The 23,022-nt window shown below is 41.3% G+C and overlaps 1 protein-coding gene and 1 long non-coding RNA gene across 2 annotated transcripts in view; one reads left to right on the plus strand and one right to left on the minus strand.

Moving 5' to 3' along the window:
* Positions 1 to 11,084, minus strand: part of TES (testin LIM domain protein) — a 28,437-nt gene extending 17,353 nt beyond the window's left edge. The window contains exon 1 of the mRNA XM_055808460.1: positions 10,902 to 11,084. Coding sequence (XP_055664435.1) covers positions 10,902 to 10,928 — 27 coding nt within the window. The 5' untranslated portion in view covers positions 10,929 to 11,084. The remainder of the gene's footprint in view (positions 1 to 10,901) is intronic.
* Positions 11,085 to 11,428: 344 nt separating this feature from the next.
* LOC129784751 (uncharacterized) lies at positions 11,429 to 13,604 on the plus strand. The gene is made up of 2 exons (XR_008747820.1): positions 11,429 to 12,733; positions 12,864 to 13,604. It is a non-coding gene; the product is annotated as an uncharacterized LOC129784751 (long non-coding RNA).
* Positions 13,605 to 23,022: the final 9,418 nt, after the last annotated feature.

Genomic DNA, 23,022 nt, shown 5'->3' on the forward strand with positions numbered 1-23,022 from the left:
ACATTTCAGCTGGACTAATACCAGCTTGCTTTCTGAGGAGAAAGAGAAACAGCACAGTTAGTGAAAGCAATGACCATAAATGATATGCAGAGGGTTTCATTGTGAAAAGGTTAAAAGGACAGATGACCAATTCATAACGCAGAGGAAATATGAGAGACTATAAAAACCAGTACAGAGTAAAGGCCAAGTATTCACACAATATATCAACACATCAGCAAATCTGAGTAACAGCCAATGGAAATTTGAGGTGAAAAAATAAAGACACCAAGCACCGTAACTTATACATTCAGCTAACACAAATTTTAAACTCCTCACTCCGGCTCTTTAAACCTTTGGGGAATGTTGCTTTTAAATCAGACAGATGAAGGACATGGAACTGTGGCAGCTCATGCCCAACATGCAGAGGGGGAACCCATTCCCACACTCCCATCCACTGCTCCAGCAACGTGAGAATGGTCCCAGTTAGCTGTGGGTAGATGCAGTGGGAGGGATGGTCATGAAGGAGGCCACTCACCTATAGATTTGCTTTTACCATGAGTAGAAAGTAAATTATAGCTGACAAGTTCTGGTATTAATCTTAGTTCTGACAACAATACAATGCCAGGGTTAGATGTGGTGATAGAGTTTTACTATTAAGACGTTTGTGATTTACTCTGAGAAGTCACACTGCTACTCTTGTATGTACAAGGATACAAACACCTCCAGTTTCAACTTGTTCTGTCCAAAATGAAGGAACAGATTATTAACAAGCCACCTGCTCAACACAGAGAGCATGGTAAGATTCAGAGAAGCCCGTGCTTTCTGTTATTTTATAATTTGAAGGATCACTACTGCCTCCACAGTCATTAGATATCCCTGAGGAAATTACAAAGTCTTCCTGCAAATTAAGGTCTATTTAGGGAGGTCAGATACTTTGGCAGCTGTTAACCTACTGCTTGCAACTGCAGGGATGGACAGAGGGACATGAAATTATTTCTTCCTTTCTTATCTGGAAGAAGAAATACAAGCATGCTGTGATCATGGTGACATCTTTGACAGCCTAAGGGCTCAAGAAGTTCACATGATACAGACACTAACCTGAACTCAGACCAGTAGACATCTAAATAAACATAATTTTAAAAATTAAGTTCTTTCATCAACTATCAAATTTTTGTCTGTGTTGGATATATAAAGCTAACATGTTAATAAAAATTCATCTTTACTGAAGATGGGTGCTTACAGTGGTTTTCTCATCTGGAATGCAGAGCCCCACTGTATGTACCTCACGTATATACACACCATACCCCATGCACAGACACTGTACCTAAGAAAACAACTGAGCACTCTTGTCACACATGAGGAGAACAATATTGGCCAAGACGTTATCTAAAAAGAAAGAGGAAGCTAAAGCAACACAGAACAAGCGCGTGGTTTGTTGGGGTTTTTTTTGGGGGGGGACACAGGTTTTGTTTTTTGGTTGTTTTATAAGTTACCCTCCCTAAAACCAGTTACACTTAAGGTGTGCTTGCAGTGCCCTAAAAAACAAATGCTCCCTCCACGACCAAAACCCCATCCCTGCCCCTGCCCCCCCCAAATAATCAACACCAACATTAACCCATTCTCTCTTGCTGCTACTTAGCTACAAATTGGCATTATTTCTTTATGCTTCAGCTCTCCCCTTAAGAAGAACGGAAGGTGAAGAAAGGAGAATAATGGTAATTCTATTACTGTTGTGATTAAGCCTTAGAAACCTAGGACCATTTATGTATAGAGCGCTGTTGTACAGTACACAAAGAAATAGCCTTAACATTTCAAGAACTCTCAAAACAGAATCTGAAATGTAAGAAAAGGAAGGGGTTTTTCTTTTGCACCTTTAAAACATATCCATTTCCAAGCTTCCTAACCTTTAAGGGTTTTTTCAGCTAAAAACACCTCTCCAGAAGCAGATTCCTTCAGAAATACATGTTCCCTCCCCAGTAATAAAGAGCACATCATTAAGTAAATGCTTATACAGCTTGACACAAACTGAATTAGCAAACAAGATCTATATTTCAAAGCAAACCTTTCTCAGTTTGCTGCGAAACAGAAAGGATGCGACCTTTCTATATGCAATGTCTGCTCACCTTATGGAAAGGGTTTAGCTAGAAACTAAGGGGCACATTGAGAACCAAATTCAATGCAATTCCAGATGCACGCACAGCCTCTGCTTTTGTTCAGACAGAGAAACTATGTGGCTGCTTGCCAAAAATAAAGATATAAAACAACAGCACACAATGCTTTTGAGTTTGACTATCTGGAGGTCAGCGCATGTCAAATACGGCTCCACAGTCCTGTAACAAGACATCCTTCAATGGTAACGAAGCATCAGCTTCAGAAGTGACCATTTCTTCTTCAGTGTCTGATTCTGCTGTAATTTGGAAAATTCAAAGAGCCTAAAGCTGCAGCATGCATCTACTCCCCATGCCTTTGAAGGATATGGCCAACTCCATGCTGAGCACCCAGAGGCAGAGCAGGCTGAGTGTGCACTGGAGTGGGAATGCATTCCTGGGAACAGGAGGGAATCAATTTTCCCCATAAATGGAGTTATGGAAGAAATGGCATAGATAGGTCAACTGAAATATTGCCAGAAGAAGGCTCCTGTCTGTCTACTGAAAATTTTCATTTTACAGAAAAAGCTATCCAAAACCATCTGGTATTACTAACATACCTAACATATTTACATAGTCCGACTACAGAAGACTATATAAATACAACTGAGATCATCCATTGCAAGCTGCTTTCAAGGTTAAATAGTCCTTAAGGGCAAAGAATTTTAAATGGTTACAGCTAAGTGAGAATTAGTGAAAGACTGCCCCGTTTCACTTCAGACTGGAATCCAGTGCCAAAAGCTGGTTGTCTTTACATTAAGAAGTCATGTGTAGAAAAGCGCTTACTGTCAGTTTACAAATCCAAATGTTCCTATTTAAGTGTCTTGTTCTGATGTGCAAGAGAAACACAGTAGTTGCTATGAAATAGTTTAAACCTGCCTTATCAGCAGGGTTTATCATTAAGTTTCAGGAACATGACCAAGAATAAAAGTCCAAAAAGTCCCGTCTCTCCCTTCTATTAAACCTGCCAACAAATGTTGAAGTCCTGCTTTGCTGCAATTTTAGAATATTAATTTCAGAATTTGTATTCCTGTAAATACAGCACACTTCAGACATCAGACAACAAAACATCTCCCCACACAGGATGGTATGAAAATGCCAGTTTAGTCTGCAGACTGATACAAATGCAATTATACTTTGTTAGCTATTGTTCCTCTTATGTGGTAAAATATGGATGTTTGTTAGGAAGTTTGTTCCTTCATGGAGCAAACTGGGCCACAGCGCACAGCACGGCTGAAAAAAATGTTGTGATGAATGGAGGATTAGCTTTTTAATAGTTAAAGAAGTGTAACGTCACAGAACACAAGATTATTGTTGACAGTCACAGGAAAAACAAAAATAAGCCCCAAGAAATGTTAGATGAATTAAAATGTAAGCACAGTAGTTTTTAAAGCTTGCCTATACTTGCTTTTAATCAGCATAGATTATTTTAAGTTGAAAGGGCTCTCTGGAGGTCACCCCAATTGCTCACAAAGAACAGATGCAATGAAATCATATTTGCCCAGGGCCGTGGCCAGTTGCTGGTTCAATAGCGCATTACAACACTGGACTACACAGAGGAAAGAAAATCTAAGGTTTAACCTTAATTTCTCACACTGCAGCTTCTGCCCACTGTCTCTCTATATTATCACTATATATATAGTCACTTTACAGTGACTAGAGTCCAATTCTGTCTTTTCTATTCCCTCCCGCTAAGCAGCTGAGCACAAACAATACAAAGAGTATCCTGGCAGAGTTCCACTGGAAGACTTTATTTTAATAGTTACCATTTAATAGTAATCACACCCAGTACATATATAGCCCTCAAATAAAGGTAGTTGCTCTGACCTTCCTGCCTCTTTACAAAGAAGCCCCTGGAGTACAGTGGTAAGAAGGTGGTAAAAGAGGAAGCTGTAACAAAATGCAGAAGTTCCACTTGGCATTTCTAGTCTCCTTCCCACCAGATCTGTTTTACCTCCTCAGTCCCACCAAAAGACCAGAGCTAACCTGGGTTTTGGCTGCTCTTCCTTCCTCTCCTTGAGGAGACTTCTGTAGCACCAGATGAGTGAGCTGTATTAGTCTTTTACTTTGCCACAGCCAGTAAGACACAATACCAGTATTTGCTGCTGCAGAAGATCAGAAGTCCTTCCACTGTTTGAGACCTCTCCAGAAACTGAAAGGTTGTGGCTATACAGCGAGAAAGTTGTCGTTAGTGGACTGCAATCATTAAGAGAGCGCCAGAACAGACTTAAAATTCTCTTCACTATCCTTTTTCCAGATCTTTCTGCTGTGTTCTTGAGTGCTCCAAGGGCAGAAGCGAAGAGATCCACGCTAAAGCTACTCCTGGATTTACCATAAAATCCCAGGAATCTTCCAGTATTAATCCATCTGGATATTTGCAGGGCCACGTCAAGTGATACTGTTTCTCATTTCCAACACAACACAAACACACCTGTACAGCACAACAGAATTGATTTCTAGCATATCACAACGTACTTAGGACTTCCAAAGATGTGAAGGTAAAGCCAAGTATGCAAAAAAAACCCAAAGACCATGAGAACAAGACACATGAGAACTTTCATGTGCTGTGCATGCTTTACTGCTGACACCTGACCTTGTATGACAATATTCTGCACCAGCAGAAGCCTTCTCTAGTAGGGCAACACAACAAACTGGAAATTAAAATAGGTTACCAGCATTTAAACTTTAAAAACAGAAGAGTTGTGTTATTTCTCATGATTCCAGAATGAAAAAAAACCCAAACAAAATACATGTTTGTATCTAGACAATGCTCTTACAAGACTTTTACAGACACTATGAGAAGCTTCATCTGTAATAAAGAGCAGTATCCCACGAACCACTCTATATCTGTTATTATTTAAAATGTCCATTAAAATTGATGGCAAGTCTGTCCTAGCTTTTTTTAAATATACATTGCAAACTAGGGAAAAGTTGACTGGAATTAAGATGTAGAAGGAAGGAAGGACTACCTCCTTGGGTAAGGAAGTCCATTTGCACAGAAAGAAGGATGCCAAAAAGTGGTTGCATCCAAGAAAAAAAAATAAAATAAAAGATGACCCAGGCAGGAAAAACAGAAGACCAAATCAAGATGCTGCAGCAGTCTATGACAGTATGCAAGTACTAAGAATTTATTTTATTGCAACATCTTCAACTAAATAACAAACAGCTCAGGATCTAAGTATTTAAGGCATTGCTATACAGTTTACTGTCAAAAGACTAACAGCTATTAAAGGTATCTCAGCCTGACAGAAAACAAGTGCTATTTACTCAAAGTCCAGTATGACACCAGCTAGGTTTGAATGCAGCTGACACTATAGCACTGCCTATAAACCTCCGATACAGCACTATCCATCACCCAGTGCTGCAGCGGCGTTTTCACAATATTTGGTGTGCTTTGTGTTGGTATCAATACTCTTGCCCACTTGCATCTTCTAATATTAGGTTTTCAGAAGCAGAGCTGGAAACCTACATGCCTCCCCCCCCCCCCCCCCCCCCCCCCCAATCAGTGCTTTTAGAAGCTGCAGCTAGACAACCTCAGACTAAAAACAAGGCATACAGGAAGGGTTAGGCAGACTTTAAAAAAAACCAGAAAGACTAGAAACACACATGCAACAGTACCAGAGTGAAGTTACACCTGCTGTAATCAGGAACTGTCATGACAGAAGTCTCCTTACTCCCCTGACCTCTTCATTTGACCAAGTCTAAGACCCAAGGTAACAGGTGTGACAAGTTTTCATCTTCACGGCCCTATTCTTCCTGCATGTCTCCAGCACCTCAAAGAACCTCACCCATTCCACGTGTTAGCAGAAAGTAGATATTGGGGATCTTTTACATATACGCCCTACATAAAGCATATATATATATACACATGCACATCCCATACACATATATAGTAGTTATATATATGTAAATGAAACATGCATATCTATTTAAAATAGGTTGTAAGATATATTTGTTAAATACAGTACATAAATCTACATCTACTCTATTACATCTGTAAAATTTGTTTGTATTTGCTGGGAAGAACCATTAATTTGCAAATTCAGTATACTTTTTTTGAGGTAAGGGAAATGTGTTTTTAAATAACTTTTACCAATAAAATTCACAATTGCTACTCACTGTTATTATTAGTTTACTTAGAGGAAAGGAAAATTATTTCTTTTCCAGGAACACTTGCAGAAAGATGTTTGCTCCCTTAACAACAGAATACTTTAAATAAAGTATTTTTTATTTTTAGATATAATTTAAAAGGAAGTTAATCTTCCATACTATTGTTTAATACTTGGCTTGTATTTACACCATATCAAATAAAGTTTCACCTGATCTTAGAAGTCACGCAGTCCTGCATTCTTAGCTCGCTATTCAGGCATTTCGTGATATTTTATGGTCAAACACCTGAGGAGTACTTTTGCCACAGGAAAAACATCAAAAAGTTTAATTTAGCAGTGCCATATTTGCCTTGCCAAGGTGATATCCATGTAATGCTGGACAAAAAGTAACCAGCAGTGTGCGTTCAAATAGGCGTTGCAGAAAACTATTCATGTCAGTATTTAAAAAAAAAAAAAAAGTGTGAGGGGGAGCGGGGGAAATCCCAACACAACATATGCAGGAAACAGTTACTCAGTTTCCTTGTGAGAGGAACTACTTCAGTTTTGTTAACATCTCCACACTTGTTTCCATACTTCTCCTTGCAGGCAAAACCCAGCCATGAATAAAACTGCCTTTCCTTGATCTTACTACATAAGGAAAAACAGAAAAGCTCTACTATCATGGGTTTCCATGGCAGTAACACCAAAAACAAACAGTGACCTCAACAGGAAGCATAGCCCAGCAGGTATTACTAAATCATGCTTTGCAGAACATGAAAAAAGTTGACTTTGCTCCTATACATACTTTACTCACCATTAATTTATCGGAGTATTACAGTTGTTGACTTAATAATGTCTAAAGCACTCCGCGTTTGGTTTTCCACCATAACAGAACAAAACCAAGCCTCATGCCATAGAAAAAGAACTATGCAGATATTCCACATCGGAGAAGTTGTACCTCTTCTCCCCAAACTCTTTTGCCCCTTCTCCATCACAATCAAAGTTCCTTTTATAAAGAAAGTACCACACTGTGAAACCTTATGCAGAACAGACCCGCTGCCAGAATCTTATTTTCTCCACTGAAGCGTGAGACCATGCTGCTAGCAGGACCATGACCTACTGATTCATTTTACCAAGTTGACAGAGGTGACAGACAGGGCAGGAATCCAGACTAGCAGAACTTTGTTTTAACAGAGTCTTCAACCAAAAGCACTAAATCTTCATTCTCCCTATAACCTCAAAGCAAGGTTTGAGAACACAGCATACATTGTATTTGGAAGAATTAGTGGTCTGTTTGTTGCACAAGTGCTTTTCAAGCTGGAGCTACTGTTTTCAGGCTTCAGCTCTGTTGTGCAATCTCTTTTAATATACAAAGCTATCTTCACAATTCTCAAATGCCAGAGCAAATCCAATTCCTCCTGAGAAAAAGGAGAAAACTATTGTCAGCTTTAAACTCCCCATCCCTTTTAAAGGGAAACTGTAACAGACAGCAAGGTATCAGACTTTGCATTCACACAGTAGTGGAAAAGACTGCCTTGCAGCTGTATCCCCCCAGCTTCACTGCCTAGGCATCTGCCAGTCATTTTATGTGTCCACGAAGCATAGTGACCTGACTACAGGGAAGTTGCACACTATACAAATATAAATGTACTATTCACATACACGCGCATGTCTCTCCAGTACAGTACCAGCTGCTTGAAAACCTACAGCAGCTTCCCAAAGAGACAATGCAGAAGCTCACAACTGCAGAATGGAGTACTGATACTTGGGAGAAATCTCAGAAACATCACCTTGGAAACTACATCTCTAGAGTTTTCTAGAAGCAGAAAAACATTCCGTTACATTACCCTCTGTGGTTATACGTTAGCAGTTGTGGGCAGGGGAAGAAGTTTTTCTACGGTATCAGCAGTGTCTGAGCCTCTATACCACACCCTGCTCCACTGGGCATTCATTTCCCTCTGCTGTGCTGAACATCAGGGTTATGAAACAGCCAACTTCTGACCTTGGACTTGAGTTCAGAAGAGCAAGGGAAGGACAACTTAATTAGGGACAACATGGCAATTCCTGCTTTCTTCTGCCCAGTGTTCTTGGAACTTCCTGCCCAACAGGCAGGTTAGCCACTCACTACTCTCTAACATTTACCTCCATTTGCCAGGTGGGAAACAGGTACAAGTCACTAGAAAATAAAAAGTTAACATAAGGTAGCAAGCAGATTTTGTAAAAGGACTCAAATTATTTTCGTCCAGGGTACAAGACAGACAGGGGTGAGAACCATGATGAGTGGTTAAGTAACCCATTACTGCTGGTGGACTACAAATCTGACATGGACATCTCTATCTCAAGACAAATTTGTTATAAAGGCCAAGTAGTTTACTGGTTTTGATAAACTTGACTGCAAACTTTCCAGAATGTTCTACAAAAGGCAGGGGGCCAGGGGGAGAGAAGTAAGAGATAAGGAAACAAACAGGTTGAGAAAAGGAATTGAAGGATGGAGATTGAAGACATGCAGCTGTTGTGGAGTTCATGTGAACTGTTATTCATTTCAGCATACTTAATAAAGACTTCTGCAGATTTTTACAGTATCAGTAATCAAGAGAGAAAGATTTAGTACTGAACACACTGGTACATAGCAAAGGTTCCCAGTTCTCCCTGCACTGACTTGTCACAAATCTTTATCTGTTATCTTGGGAAATGAGCTCCACACCCAAGCTACAAAGAAAGAGGTGGTGAGGAGATATGAACAAAGGAGTGAAGACAGGGGAAGAACAGAAGTTTTCTGAACATATACGTAGTAGAAACAGAGAAAATGTGAAGTTCTTCACATCATAAACACCTCTTAGCTGTATTAATACTAAAGCTGAACATAATAGAAAATGTACATTACTTCCTACAATCAGAGCTTTGCTGGGTTTTTTTGTGGCAGTAGCTTCCGTGTCTGTCTGAGCTGGTTCAGAAAAGTCTTCAGGAATCTTTGAAGTTGATGAAAGAGAAGAGTAAAAAATTACCAAAGAAAAATATGACAAAAATAGTCAAATAAACTTAGAACACACACAACTACCCAATAATTACAGTGCAATATAAAGCACACGTTCAGCAACCACAAGTTCATTTACACCAAGACTCCACTACCAGCAGAATTTTATCAGTGTTTCACAGCACTTTTTTTCTTTCTATTTAAATAGAGCATTCCTATTCAGAATTTTTCTATCTTCCACAAATATGCATCTCTCCCCTTCTGGAGTTAAAAAAAAAACCAACTTTGAGTGAACAAGCTCCATGAAATCAAGTTTAAGTTTCAAATCATGCTTACAAAATATGAGCAAATCTATTCAAGAAACTTGTTTTCACTACACACAAGCAGTCACAGAAGGGGCACAACCCTGTGTCCATAACTAGCTTCTGACGACATTGATAGTACTTAGCTACACCCATCTATCACTGATGGCCTAGTGTTGAAGGGGGTGGGTGAGATAGGTAGTTTCTCCAAACCGGGACCCTCATCCAGGTGACATCACTTGAAGAAAGCTGAAAGTAGAGGGTAACAGGCTTCACTAGGACTCAGTCTTGACTTAACAGGTAGCCTTGCACACTGCACAGATACTTCCGTATCTGAGTCCATTTCCAGCTTGCAGGCTGGAAACGCACACAGGTATAGAAAAGTGCATATGCATACTTTAAAACCAGTTGGCACCCTTAAATGTAACGATTTAGGAATACAAGCCATGCATGATCATACAACATACATTTCAAGAGACTAGTTTTCATATATCAATAAGGGTTACATAATAGATTTAACCTATGTCCATATACAAAGCTCCTTCTGCCTTCATCAAGGTGTCACAACAGATACTGTAAAGAAGTTTTTACTAAAAGAATTCATCGCTTAAGTGCTGCATTTAGTTTAAAAATTTTAGAAGTACATCCCACGTGAAGTCGGTTTTGCATATGAAAGTTTTAATAGTGAGTTTTGGAAAGTGATCCAATACAACGGGTCTACCTATCCCTTCCTGTTACTTACCCTTCACTTCTTCCCAGCTTGACTCCAAACTAACTAGTCAGTATGCCTTTAAAAAAACCGAACCCACAACACAACCCTGAGTTACTGTTTCGGGAGGGCAATCCGTACAGACGCTGACAACGCGTTTGTAGGGGGCTAGTGACATCAAAGGTCTGGAATTCATCTTCAGCATATCCACGAACAGCGTTTCGGATGGATGTAATTTGGGTTTCACACACACCTGCACACACAGAGCACGTACCTGAACATAACTATTACATCCTAGCGGGTTGTCTGCCTTTTCTTTTTTTTTTTTTTTTTTGGGGGGGGGGAAGGGGATACACGCTTTCACTTGCCTGACAGGGCAGGGGTACCCACCCGCCTACCTGGGACACGGAGCGCTGCGCCTCACCGAGCGCCGGGAGCAGCTTTTTGTTCCGCCTGAGGCCGCGGCGACGGCAGGAGGACACGGCGGCGGCGGGAGGTCACCCCGCCGGCAGCCCCCCACCCCTCACGCCTTCAGACGGGGCGGCGGAGCCCCAGCGGGAGGAGCAGCCCGCCGGGAGCGGCACACGGCCCCGCCGCCCGCCCCAGCGCCCGGGGAGCGACCCGGGTCCGCGGCCGCCACTCCCTGGGGAGGGGGACGCGGGCCGGCGCGGCAGGTAACTCGGCGGGCAGCCCCCACCTTACCTTTTTGACTTTACTCTCCAGGTCCATGCTGCCGCCGGGCCGGGCTCCGGAGCGGGGCGGGGTGCGGGGCGGCTCCCGGCGGCGGTGCCCGGCTGCGGTGCGCGGAGGTGAGGTGGCTCCCGCCGCCCCTCGCGCCCGCCGCCGCGCTCAAACTTCCGCTGCCCTGCGGCAGCGGCCGCAGCCGAACAAAGGCAGGGCGGCAGCCAGCCCCCGCCCGGCCCCCGCCGGCCCGCCAGCCAATCACCCGCCGCCGCCGCGCCGCCCTGCCGGCTCGGCTCGGCTCGGTTCGGCCCGGCGGCGGGGCAGCCGGGGCTCCCTCCGGGCAGGGCGCCTGAGTCATCCTCGCCGGGCCGGGCTGGGGCTGCCCGCGGGCAGGGCGCCTGAGTCATCCCCGGCGGGACGATAAGCTCAGGGCAAGGCGTTTGCTGGCGCGGCGGTTTACCTTTGAGTTACAGACGCCTGGAAACGCGGTGCCTGCCGAAAGAGGGGGCGGAAGGAAAAGTCTCGGACTGCGATGATTTATTGACATGCGTAAGAGGGGGCGCGGAGCGCGGGCGAGCCCTCGCCTTGCCGACTGTGCCCACAGCCGCGGCCGTGCCTGCAGGGGCCGGGCCCCAGCCGCCAGGGGCTGCCCGTGCTCGGGCCGTGCTGCGGGCGGGCTGGGCACGCCTTGGTAAAAGCAGTGAAAGTTTCACCCTGCGGGGCCGAGCTGTCGAGGAGGCAACGCAGGAGAGTTGGTTGTGCCCATTGGTAAAGGGCCGGGTGGGGAGCAGGGCTGCTGTGCAGGTGGCGGCCAAGGGTGAGGTATGGCAGCTGGGGCAGGAGCCTACTGCTGGCCTGCCCAGCCCAGCCCCCGCTGCCCACCTTCCGTCTGCCTAGCCCAGACCCCGCTGCCGACCCTCTGCCCAGCCCAGACCCCGCTGCCGACCCTCTGCCCAGCCCAAACGCTGCAATTGCACAGAACCACTCTTCGACGCGGTCTCTGTGGCCCAACTCTGCTCCCTCTCAGCCCTGCTACCCCTGGGGGAAATGGCGGGTTTTGCCCCTGTGGATTTGCTTTCGCCTGCATCCACTCAAGAGATTTCGATGCACCAGAACCTGATCTCATCATGGGTTACCACATGTTTTACAGCAGTGATTTTTTTCCTATTTATTGAACCAAACGACAGTTTTTTCTCCTGCTGGTGCTGGATGGATATTGTGAAAAAACATGTAGACTTTAATTCTAGTCTTCAAACTCATATGAATGTGCTCAGTCCTGGGATGTCGCTGATAAAATATATTTTATATATCATGCATATGTAACATAAAATGACAGAATAATCAAACATTTGCAAGATTGAATACTTCCATAAATATTTTCTTCCTTCATATTTCTTGTGATCTTTGGAAAAAGTAACAAATGTTCATACAGACTTTACAGCTACCCTAGACAGTGGTGGTGAATAATTTGGTAGACTATTTTGTCATTTATCTGTCTAAACTAATTTTTCTCTTCACACAATACCAGCTTTTCTCAAGTAATTCTTAGGTCATCTTCCCTGGAGGCCAAACATACTTCTCTTTCAGTGTTTAATTTTTTGATCTGCCATCACTTGTTGAAAGATGTTTTTAACAAAATGAAAATGAGACTGGGTCTGTTTGTTGTCTGTTAATGGGTAGAAGCAAAACTCTGACTTTTCTGCTGGCACAGGCATCATGGTGTATGGTATGGGCCAACCGCTCCTACTAATGAATCTATACAGCAGTCCTTGGCCTAGAAGTTCAATACAAAACTAAGAGAGGATGGTCTCAAGCTGTAACAGAAAAAATAAGAGAACATAGACCATCAGGTAATGCTGCTGTGCTCAGTGTGTGCCTGTTCTGAAGAGAGGTGAATAATAAGGGCTGTTGCATGAATTTTGTTTTGGTTTAAAATGTTGTTTTTAATTTCTTGCTCTCATTCTGTTTTGTTTGGTTTAGTAGTTCCTTCCTGCTGATTTGGGGGATGAAAGACCAGGGGAAGTTAAGAGTGCCTGAAGAGTTGGTATGCCTGGGACCGTATAGTTTGAATACCATCCATGTTCACAGCTTCCTCAGACTAAAATCAAAGGACTAAGCAGGAGATTACTCCTGTTCAGTGAATGCGTTGTCAAATGATATAATGCAATAGTGAAAAATGCCAGCAATTACAAAGACTCGCTAGGTACTTTGACTGTGCTAAGCAGAGAAATGAAAGTATCATAGTCCTCATTATATGCTTTCCATTTGGGAATGGATGTAGAAGCATATTTTCATTTTAGGAAGTTAAAAAGGTGAAACGAAATCTTGTATGATTTAGGTATATTTTGCTTATTCTTATCTCCCTGAGAATAATAGCAAAATAATAGCTTTGATCATGTCATTTTTCTTCTCCCCCCCCCAAGCTATGATACTGCTGGCTTAATAATAACTTCTTTGCTTATATTTTTCTTGAACCTCTTGAGCTGGAGATGTTCTGGTTTTGATTTGTGCATCTTTCAATTGTGTAATTTAGTGCCAAAATATAGTATACTTTAACAGCCTTCCTATCTATGAATTTGTAAATGGAGCCTACAAATTTGTGCAAGTAATGGAAAATGCAGACAGTAATGTGAGACTTCTATTTTGCAAACCAGCAGATTGTTCTTGGAACACAGTTACTCTGAGACCTTGATCAATAAAGAATGCATTGTAAGATTCTAATTCTTTTCTGTGTTTTCTATGACTTTAATTAGCCTGGCAGAAATAACTTTGTATTTTGTGAATGTGATCCTGTATAGCTCTTCCCCTTAAGGATTCTGAAGATGCCAGGCTCACACAGCACTGAAATGTCCCAGGGCAGAGAGCTGGGCTTTCTCATAACTTCCTAGGAAATACAGAACAGCTGTTTTAAATATTAGTATTTTTTGAAGGAAGAATAAGACACATTGCAGCATCAACTTTCCCACAACAAAGTTCATGGAGACAACAGGCAGAAGATGGGAAAAAGCTAATACTTCTACCATACACACTTCTGGGAACCCAGAAAACAGAGAATGGATGATCTGTCAGATTGTCTTCCTGGTTTTATGATTTTCTTTGCACTTAGATACCATAATGATGAATGCATTTGGAGTAACTATGTATCTCAAAACATTAGATATGTAGATTATAAGTCCATATAATACATGATATTATAAGATTTATAAGTTTATCCTTGTATGTGAGAAAGGGTAGTGTTACAATGACTTAGCAATGCTGAAAATTTGTTTCTAGTAAAGCTGTTATTTAATAAACAGTTCATTTGTTTAAACTTTGAAGCAAATACTTCAGACTAGCTTCCATCTAAATTCTTCTAGTTGCACTGTTTACTCGGTGCTTCGTACGTTACAACTAATGAAACTGTGTGCTTTTAAGATTATTTTTTTTGTAAGTATATTCTTAAGTGCAATATAAATATAGGAGTCTGTCTTGCCTCTAAGTGGCTTAATACACTAATTTTGTTTTTACAAAAAATCTCAGTTTGAGAAAGGAATAACATTTGCCTTTTTGTATCCATTTGGATAGAACAAGGGAATGTTACCTAGAATGTCTTGAGGTAGGTCCAGTAAAAAACCCAGAAGGGCACTTGGGTGCCTAAACCAAAAGATACAAATCTTACTGCATTACTGAGTATCTGCTTTCCAGCTAAGCCTATATTTAGTTCTCCGCTGTTCGTTAAATGTATTACTTTTTGCTTACTTAGATTTGAGATTCTGTGAATGACAGAGTAATTTGACACCGGTTTCGTGCTTGATCCAGTCAAGTTCTATGGACTAAACTTCTTGTATTTAACAATTCAGAGAGGTTTAATGTGTTAGGAAGTTTGAGACCACACGTGAAATAGAGGCTGCTTTAAGATCCTTACAAAATTCAATAACAGCTATTGCTTTTTTAAAAGAATTCAGTGAGAACAGACTGCCCCACTTTTTCTGTAATGCCCGAGTAGATAGTGAACTTGTTCCCAAATTGGAATACAAAATTGTAATCCCCCTCGACGGGGATTCAAACTACAGCTTCCATCTGTTAGGACTGTGGCCTAGCTGGCAGACTTTGGCTACACAGTTAAACAAAATGTTTTAACTACGCTTTTGCAATAGTACCACTGTACAGAAGAGAAAAAGAGGCCCATTGAGGTAGTGAGAGAGTGGTTTGTATATCTAAGTTAGCAGGTACGCAGTCCCAAGACCTACATTCACCAAGTATGGAGTAAGCCTACAGTTTTACAATTGAGGACAACTCGTTATCCAAAGAACCTCTAACACAGGCTACAATCCTGCTCTTTCTTGTTCTTCATCTCTGTCCCTCTGACTCTTCTGTTCTTGAAACAGTGGCAAAATTGTGGAAAAATGTGCTGTGGCGTCACAGTTATGGCACTTGCTGGGAAAATCAAAGCTTCCTTCAATCAGAAGAGGAACTTGAACCTAGATCTTCTACCTTGTGGACAGTATTAGAGGCAAAAAGAGAAGGGAAGAAAGCAATAAAAGAAAAATCTTTTCTAACAGGAAAGAATGAGCCATGCTTTGTTCTTTGAAAGAACCGGGATGGGAGGAGGCTGTGTTTCCCCGCTGGCAGAGATGTTTTCTATCAAGTATGGGTGATTCAGATAAGCTGGGAGGCAGCTGCTTGCTGACTGTGGTTCTTTGCTTGCTCAGTGTTTCATGGCTTGGAGTCTGTTCTGGATTATGGAACTGCTCCATGAACTCTGTGTGCTTTAGGTGTCCAAGTGTAGAAGCCAAGCATTATAGTGTGTAACTTTTAGGCTTTTTAGTCGTTTACTGGGTATAAGTCAGAAATTAGGTATTGGAGAACGGAGCTAATTCTTTAATTCATCTCTGCTTTTTAGTCCCAGTCACAAAATCAGTGATGCCAACCTGGAGAAAGTTCCTGCATTATTAAATCTCCAATTAAGGTAAATTTACTTAGACCAAAAAAACCCCTCAAAATGTATCATAAATTGTATTATTAAAATTTTTTAAATATGGTATCAGAAAAATACTAAGCCAGAGCTACACTTTCTGTTCTTTGAAAAGCTTATTGTATAGTAAGTTTCCATAAATATTTAATGTATGGATGAACAAGGAGCTCCTGGCCAAACTCAAACATAAAGGGAATGTACAGAAGGTGAAAGCAGGGACAGATAACCTGGGAGGAATACAGAGGCACTGCCTGAGCATGCAAAGGCATGAAGGCCAAAGCTCACCTGGAGTTGAACCTGAGAAGTTATGTCAAAAGCAGCAAGAAGGGGTTCTTAAGTACACAAGTAGCAAAAGGAAGAGTAGGGGAAATGCGTCTGCTGCTGAATGGGGCAGGGGCCCTGGTGACACAGGGCATGAAAAAGGCTGAGGTACTGAAAGCCATCTTCACCTCAGTCTTTAGTAATAAGACTGGCCTTCAGAAATCCCAGAGACCAGGGGGAAAGACTAGAGCAAGGAAGATGTACCTTTGGTGGAATAAGATCATGCCAGGGCATACACAAGCAAAATGTATATATGTAAGTCTGTGGGCCCTGATGGGAGGTACCCATGACTGCCAAGGAAGCTGGATGATATCATTGTGAGGTCCATTGATAATTTTTGATCAGTTATGGTGACTGGGAGAAGTGCCTGAAGGCTAGAGGAAAGCAAATGTTGCTCCTATGTTTAGAAAAAGGAAGGAGGAGGACTGAGGGAACTATGGGCCAGTCAGCCTCACCTTTATCCCTGTGAAGGTGGTGGAGCAGGTAATCCTGGAAACCATTTCCAGGCTCATAAAGGACAAAAAGATAGTCTGCATGGATTGCCCAAAGGGAAGTCATGCTTGACCAGCCTGATAACTTTTTATGTTGAGATGACTGGCTCGGTAGATGAGAGCAGCATCTTCATTAATGGGTGATGGGGCAGAGTGTATCCACGGCAAACTTGCTGATGACACAAAACTGGGAGATGGGACTGATACACCAGAGGGTCACGCTGGCATCCAGAAGGATCTTGACAGGCTGGAGAAATGGGCTGACAGGGACGTCATGAAGTTCAACAAGAGGAACTGCAAAATCCTGCAACTGGGAAGAAACAGCTGCAGGCACCAGTACATGCTGGGGGCTGACCAGCTGAAAAGCGGCATTGCAGAAAAGGACCTGGGAGTCTTGGTGGACACCAGGTTGACCACGAGCCAGCAACGTGCCCTTGCAGCAAAGAAGGCAAATGGTATCCTGAGCTGCATTAGGAGGAGTATTGCCAGCAGGTTGAGGCAGATGATCGTTCCCCTCTACCCAGCACTAGTAAGGCCGTGCCTGGAGTGTTGTGGCCAGTTCTGTGCGCCCTGGTACAAGGGACACACAGGTCTGGTGGAGAGAGTCCAGTGAAAGCCAGCATGTACGCTTAAAAACCTGTAGCATCTCTTACACGAGGAAAGGCTGAGAGAGCTGGGACTGTTTAGCCTGGAGAAGGCTCAGGGGGATCTCTTCAATATTTGTAAATATTTGAAGGGAAAGCGCAGAGAGGACAGAGCCAGGCTTTTTTTTTCACTGGTGCCCAGTTACAGACCAGAGGCAATGGGCAAAAACTGAGACACAAGAGGCTCGCTCTGAGCATCAGGAAACACTTTTTCACTGTGAGGGTGACTGAGCACTGGCACAAGTTGTCCAGGGAGTTTATGGCGTCTCCCTCCTTGGAGATATCCAAAAGCCAACTGGAAATGGTTCTGTGCCACGTGCCGGAGGTGGCCCTGCTTGAGTAGGAGAGTTGAACCAGATGCCCTCCAGAGGTCCCTGCCAACCTCAGCCATTCTGTGATTCTGTTACTAGATTTTTGACAGTACTGAGAGGTGCTGTTTCACCTGAAGATGTGAAAAAATAGCTAAAGGCAAATATGATCTTTTTTTTTTTTTTTTTTTTTTTAGGAATTCTGTTAAGGCAGTTTTTCCTCATTATAATTTCTGTTGGATTCTAATATTTCACTTTGATTTGGGACACCTATCTAGACACTTGTATTTTCCATCTGATGAGATCCAAAAATGTGATGTTTGTCTATTAGCTGCATTGACTTTACCTAAGTCAATGAGTTTAAACCCTTTTTGTTGTTGAAAATTGCGTCAGAGGTCTCTCAATCTCCAGTAGCAAAATTTTGAAACTAGAATTATTTGGAAATTTTATCCCAAACAGTTTTTATTTTATCATGAGAGCAGGCCAGTTCTTTGAAATCAAAACTTTCTGCAGGAATTCAGATGCTAGGAGTGGAATTTCTGATCACAGTGAGAGAACACAGGAAAAATATTTCCATCTCACCTAGGAGTAAGGTATTTACGTGAGTTACAGAAGACCAATATGTGAACCTGCTCTACCTGGCTCAGACTTGAAAAATGTTACTATGGTGAATTTTTTCACTTTGGTTATAAATTCACATGTTGATTTTTTTCACTTTTTCACTTTCACTATGGGGGTAGTTAGTTAAGTAAAGGGCAAGGGGAGTTTCTGCCAGGTTTCTCAGTTTGAACATTCTTGGTTTCATTCCAATGCAATGCAAGACAATTTTTGATCTCTCCCAAAACTATGGCATGGGAAATAATTTCCTATACAGCTCTGCTGACAATATAATGTTATGAGCAATTCTTTGGCTTCTTTCCCATGCAAGAGAGCTCAGCAAATGTTCTGCAGTTCTCAGATTTTCCATTAGTAAGAATTTACATCAAGACTGTATATAATGTCTAGAAAAGGATAATGTAAGTACCAGCTGGATGGAAACATAGTGACTCTTTTGCTATAATGTATGTTTAATAACTTAAACCTAGGCTTGCAGAGGTGATGTCTAACACTATTGGAAGTAAGTAAAAGTCACTTTTGTGACTACAAATGCCAGGGAACATTAATAGGTAATTGAATTCTTTATGTGTCCATTCATAATTACAGACTCTTAGGATATTTGCCACCTAGATCTGAGGTAAAGCAAGCCTGTTAAGTCTTAGGAAACAAGTACTGATCATCAGCTTTCCTGCATATGAGACTCCTTTTATAGGCATTGAAAAAACTTCTGGCTTGGCCCTGCAAGCAGAAATTTTTCTCTTAAGTGGACTGAGGTTGTCATTAGGGTCATACATCTCTAAGCTGACACATCAATAGATCAGATGCTCTTGTTTTTTCTGTCACTGATCAAACCCACTCTTAGCTCAACCAGAAAGGTACCAATTTGAGATCTTATCCAGTAACTTACAGCTTGTCAAAGGACTAGTCTCACTGGAAATGATTTATAGTTTCTACTGTTATGTATGGTATACAGAAAAAAAATCAAAATTAGGACAATTATCTAAACTACAGTAGGTAAACTCCCTGCTTGGGCTTGCCCCTTCTTTTTTTTTTCAGTCCTGGAAGATTTTCTACTGCACTCTAATCCTTCTTCACACTTAAGTGGTGTCATATAATGATATGACTTTGCTATGAGTCTAGCACTTGCTGCCCCTATTTTAATACAAATTTTTTAGGCCCTAATCCAGCAGGTGAGAATTCTAGTTGAGATTCTTAAGCCATTGGTGCAGGGAATTTCCCTACTTTTGTGCCTTCATTTAAATTGAAAAACATGTTATTTGTATCTGTGGCATGTGATTCACTTTGGCCACTGTATGTTTGACTTCAAGGACTTTGTAGGTTTTCTAGCTCTGAAACAGATGAAAAGCATGGCTGAAGAGGACTGATCTGCAGGAGTGGTATTCACTACAAAAAAAAGGTGACGTCTCAAGAACAGATCAAGAATCAGGGCAAACTGCATTTTCAGCAAATGAAAAAGAATTTTCAAAAGCAACAAAGAGCCTACAAAGGCATGAGTTCAGCCACAGGCTGATGCTTATGTACACTTACTGCATTAGGTCTTTGTTAGGTCTTGTCCTATGTGGTTTGCCTGTGTGTTTAGCTTCACACAGCCACATAGTGCCCGTGACTTTAAATGGTTTATTGGCTTGCATACAATTAAGAAGCGTGTTTTGGGGACAATTGAAAGATTTTCATGTACTTAAAAAAATAATTCAATAAAGGTACCTATGTAGATGAGGAGCAATTAGAGAAGACAACTAATCATATCTAACAACCGTTTCTGAATAAAGCAGCAGTTCCCTTTCTTCCCTTCTTCCCTCCCTGCTGCCCTTTGCACAGTCTCATGACCTGTCTTGTGCCACCTCTGGTGCTCCTCTGATTCCTTGGGTAGCCAGTTCAACTCAGTAGACCAGGAGAAATGCACTTGTCTTTTGATTAATTAGTTTCCCATCATCTTAGTGAGCTGAACTGGTTGTGCAGGAAATCAAACACCACAGAGGGCAGAAGGAGAGGGGCATGATGGTGTAGCTGGGAGTGGAGAAGTTCTCATGGAACTCCAGAATGAGGGGGCCAGATAAAGGGAGAAGTCATTGCAGAAACAGGAGCAGTAGTACTATTAAATACAGCTGCAAGACAGCTTTACTACAAAATAGTGTCCAGAGGGGACACCAAGAAGTTTAGGGATTGGACCTTGAAGATGGGTCAGGCAGAGGCAAGCATGGGTAGCTGGTTGTTCAGGAGACACTCCAGAATTCATGTCTTCTATACTGTATCACTGGGAAACTGTCTGTTGTACAAAAACAAGTCTGTGAGTCCCAACGATTATCAGTATGTCTGCACACCTTGAAGTACAGTCTAGATTCGGGCTTGTTCAATGGGCAGTAGTAAAATAATTACAGTATATAAGCTAAAGACTGAAAAACAAATCATTCACTGGTCAAGCATCTAGTTCTAATGAGCAATGGGTGTATTGCTATCTCAAAGCTTTTGGATAGAATATGATGCATTAATGCTGAAGAAAATAGAAGCAGTTGAAGTTATATCTCATTTTGTGTTTTCACTTCATTGCCCATGTAGTGTGTTTCTTCTTTTCTGTCTGTATTAGGCATGTAAAATTACAGCAGAATTTCTGACATCTGTTTTATATATGCACCAGCTATACTGTTTTACTGGTAAAGACTAAAAAATTCACAAGACGTTATTAAAAAGAAAGAGTATGAACAACATTGTTCATCAGATCAGAGCTTTTCGTACATTTTCGCTTGTTTTTTTTCTATGTATGCATTCTCTTACCCTTTGCTCTCTGTTATTTAGTTTCCATCTTCTTCCCATTCCCTTATATGGGGCGACTGAAGTCTTAGTTTACTTTTCTCATCCCTGTGTTGCCTTTCTTTCTCAAAAAAGGTATTTTAATACAGCTTGATAGCATCTTGCATTTATCTTACTAAGGCAATAATATATACAAAAAGGTACACAAGAAAAGAAAGTCAGCAGTCAGTGTGCCCAAGTACATGTCTGCCTCTCAGTGTTTTTTTCTTTCATTTCTTTCTTTGCTCATTTTTCCATGAATGACAAAATACAGTACCATCAGCCAAGACTATCCAACACTTCCCAGTACAGAGTCTATTTTCAGTTTGTTGTGACTTTGTCAAACATCAACCGTTTCAGAGGAAAGCTTTGCTGCCTCACATCCCGGTATAATTCTTCTTTAAAAAATTGTTTATTGTCATTTCTTTTTTCTTTTATTTGCTCGTGGATGTGGAACGGTAGAGGAGAGAAAGAAGTTGATTTATTTTTAATGCCAGATAATTAAGGTGTTTCCTAAAACATGAATTCTGGAGATTATTTTGCCTTCTTTTGTCAGAGATAAAAATTCTTGTGCCTATTCTCATTTTGGAAGCATTTTGAATAGAAGTGAATGGCTACATCCAGCAAACAAGTGAAGTGGATGTACAGATCTCCTTTTGGATAGTCTTGTGGTCAGGACCTTCAACTGTAGTAGTATGGGAGATCTTCATCTAATACTGTGTCTTTTTATACTGAATCTCCCACACAAATCCTGTAACCTCTAAGGCAAGGAAACATTCTGTCTCACCAAGTATGTTCTTAAAATATTTTACACTGAGCAGAAGAGCTTTGACAAGAAATGTTCTTTTTCTAATATATCCCTTTTTGTGCTGAAGCCCTGCTGAAGGAGCACCCCCTGCTTCTGGCTAATTATCCACTCCCTTTAATATGGGATAGTTGCGAGTGTAGTCACACTTAGAATATATAAACTGGGAAATTTCTATAATCCCTGGAAACTTCATTCTGCATAGCAGATAAAGTTTTGTAAAAGTCTTTTTTTAACTTTTCTGGTTTTGCAAAAGTCCCCTGTAAATGGCTTTTTTTTTTTTTAATAAAACCTATTTGTCAAGTTTAGCCCAGCCTCACAAATGACATCAGATGAAGTAAAACTGCCTTTTTGTTAATTCAGTTATGCCCTCAAAAAATGCATCCAACTGTAAGCAGCACTTCTAATCTGTGCAATGAATACTTGAATTTTTTTCAGAAAGTAAGCCTGAGTTTTCTCTTTCCATGGTGTGTGAATAATAGGTGAATTTGAATCTAACTTTGCCATATTATAAACTTCTGAAAAATTGTGTTCACAAAAACTTGTCGTGATTTGGTATCTCAGTCTGAAACCTGTGAATGCCATGTAGCTCAGCGAGCATTCACCCTAGGCTCAGTAACCTGAAAAGGTTACATGACTCTGAATAGTGTATTGCAGATTAAAAAATCAGAAAAGTAGTCACCTAACATTCTTTACATCTTACTGATTTCTCTTTGAGAAATCTGATGTAACTGTATCTTCGTATTCATATATAAAATATGAATAATAACTCTTCCTTAAACCCGTATAACATTTGAAAAAAAAGTATTCAAGAATCCAGGAGCTTCCTATACAGCGAGTGAGTAACTTCGTATATACCAAAAATAGATACAGTGTTCTGAAACAATCAAACAGAAACTCAGTTCCAACACTTTACAATTTCCTGATGCTAAATCAAATAACATATATTTATTTATTTCTTGTGGACTAGCTTATCTTTCCTATTGAGAGAATACTGTGTTTAAACCAGATAATTCACTTAAGATTTTGATCCTCTCAGATTATGAAGAGAAATTTTTCTGTCATCACCGTGCTTTTCATCAGATGGCCAGCTACATTAAATAACAACAAATTACAGACTTGTTTTATCAAGTGCTGCTATGCTTTTAAAGGTCTGCTCAGCACTGCAAATAAAGATTCTACTCCTTCTGGCAGAAGAATGCTACACTTTC

Source organism: Falco peregrinus, chromosome 6, assembly GCF_023634155.1.
Source record: "Falco peregrinus isolate bFalPer1 chromosome 6, bFalPer1.pri, whole genome shotgun sequence".
In the NCBI taxonomy this organism is placed as follows: domain Eukaryota; kingdom Metazoa; phylum Chordata; class Aves; order Falconiformes; family Falconidae; genus Falco; species Falco peregrinus.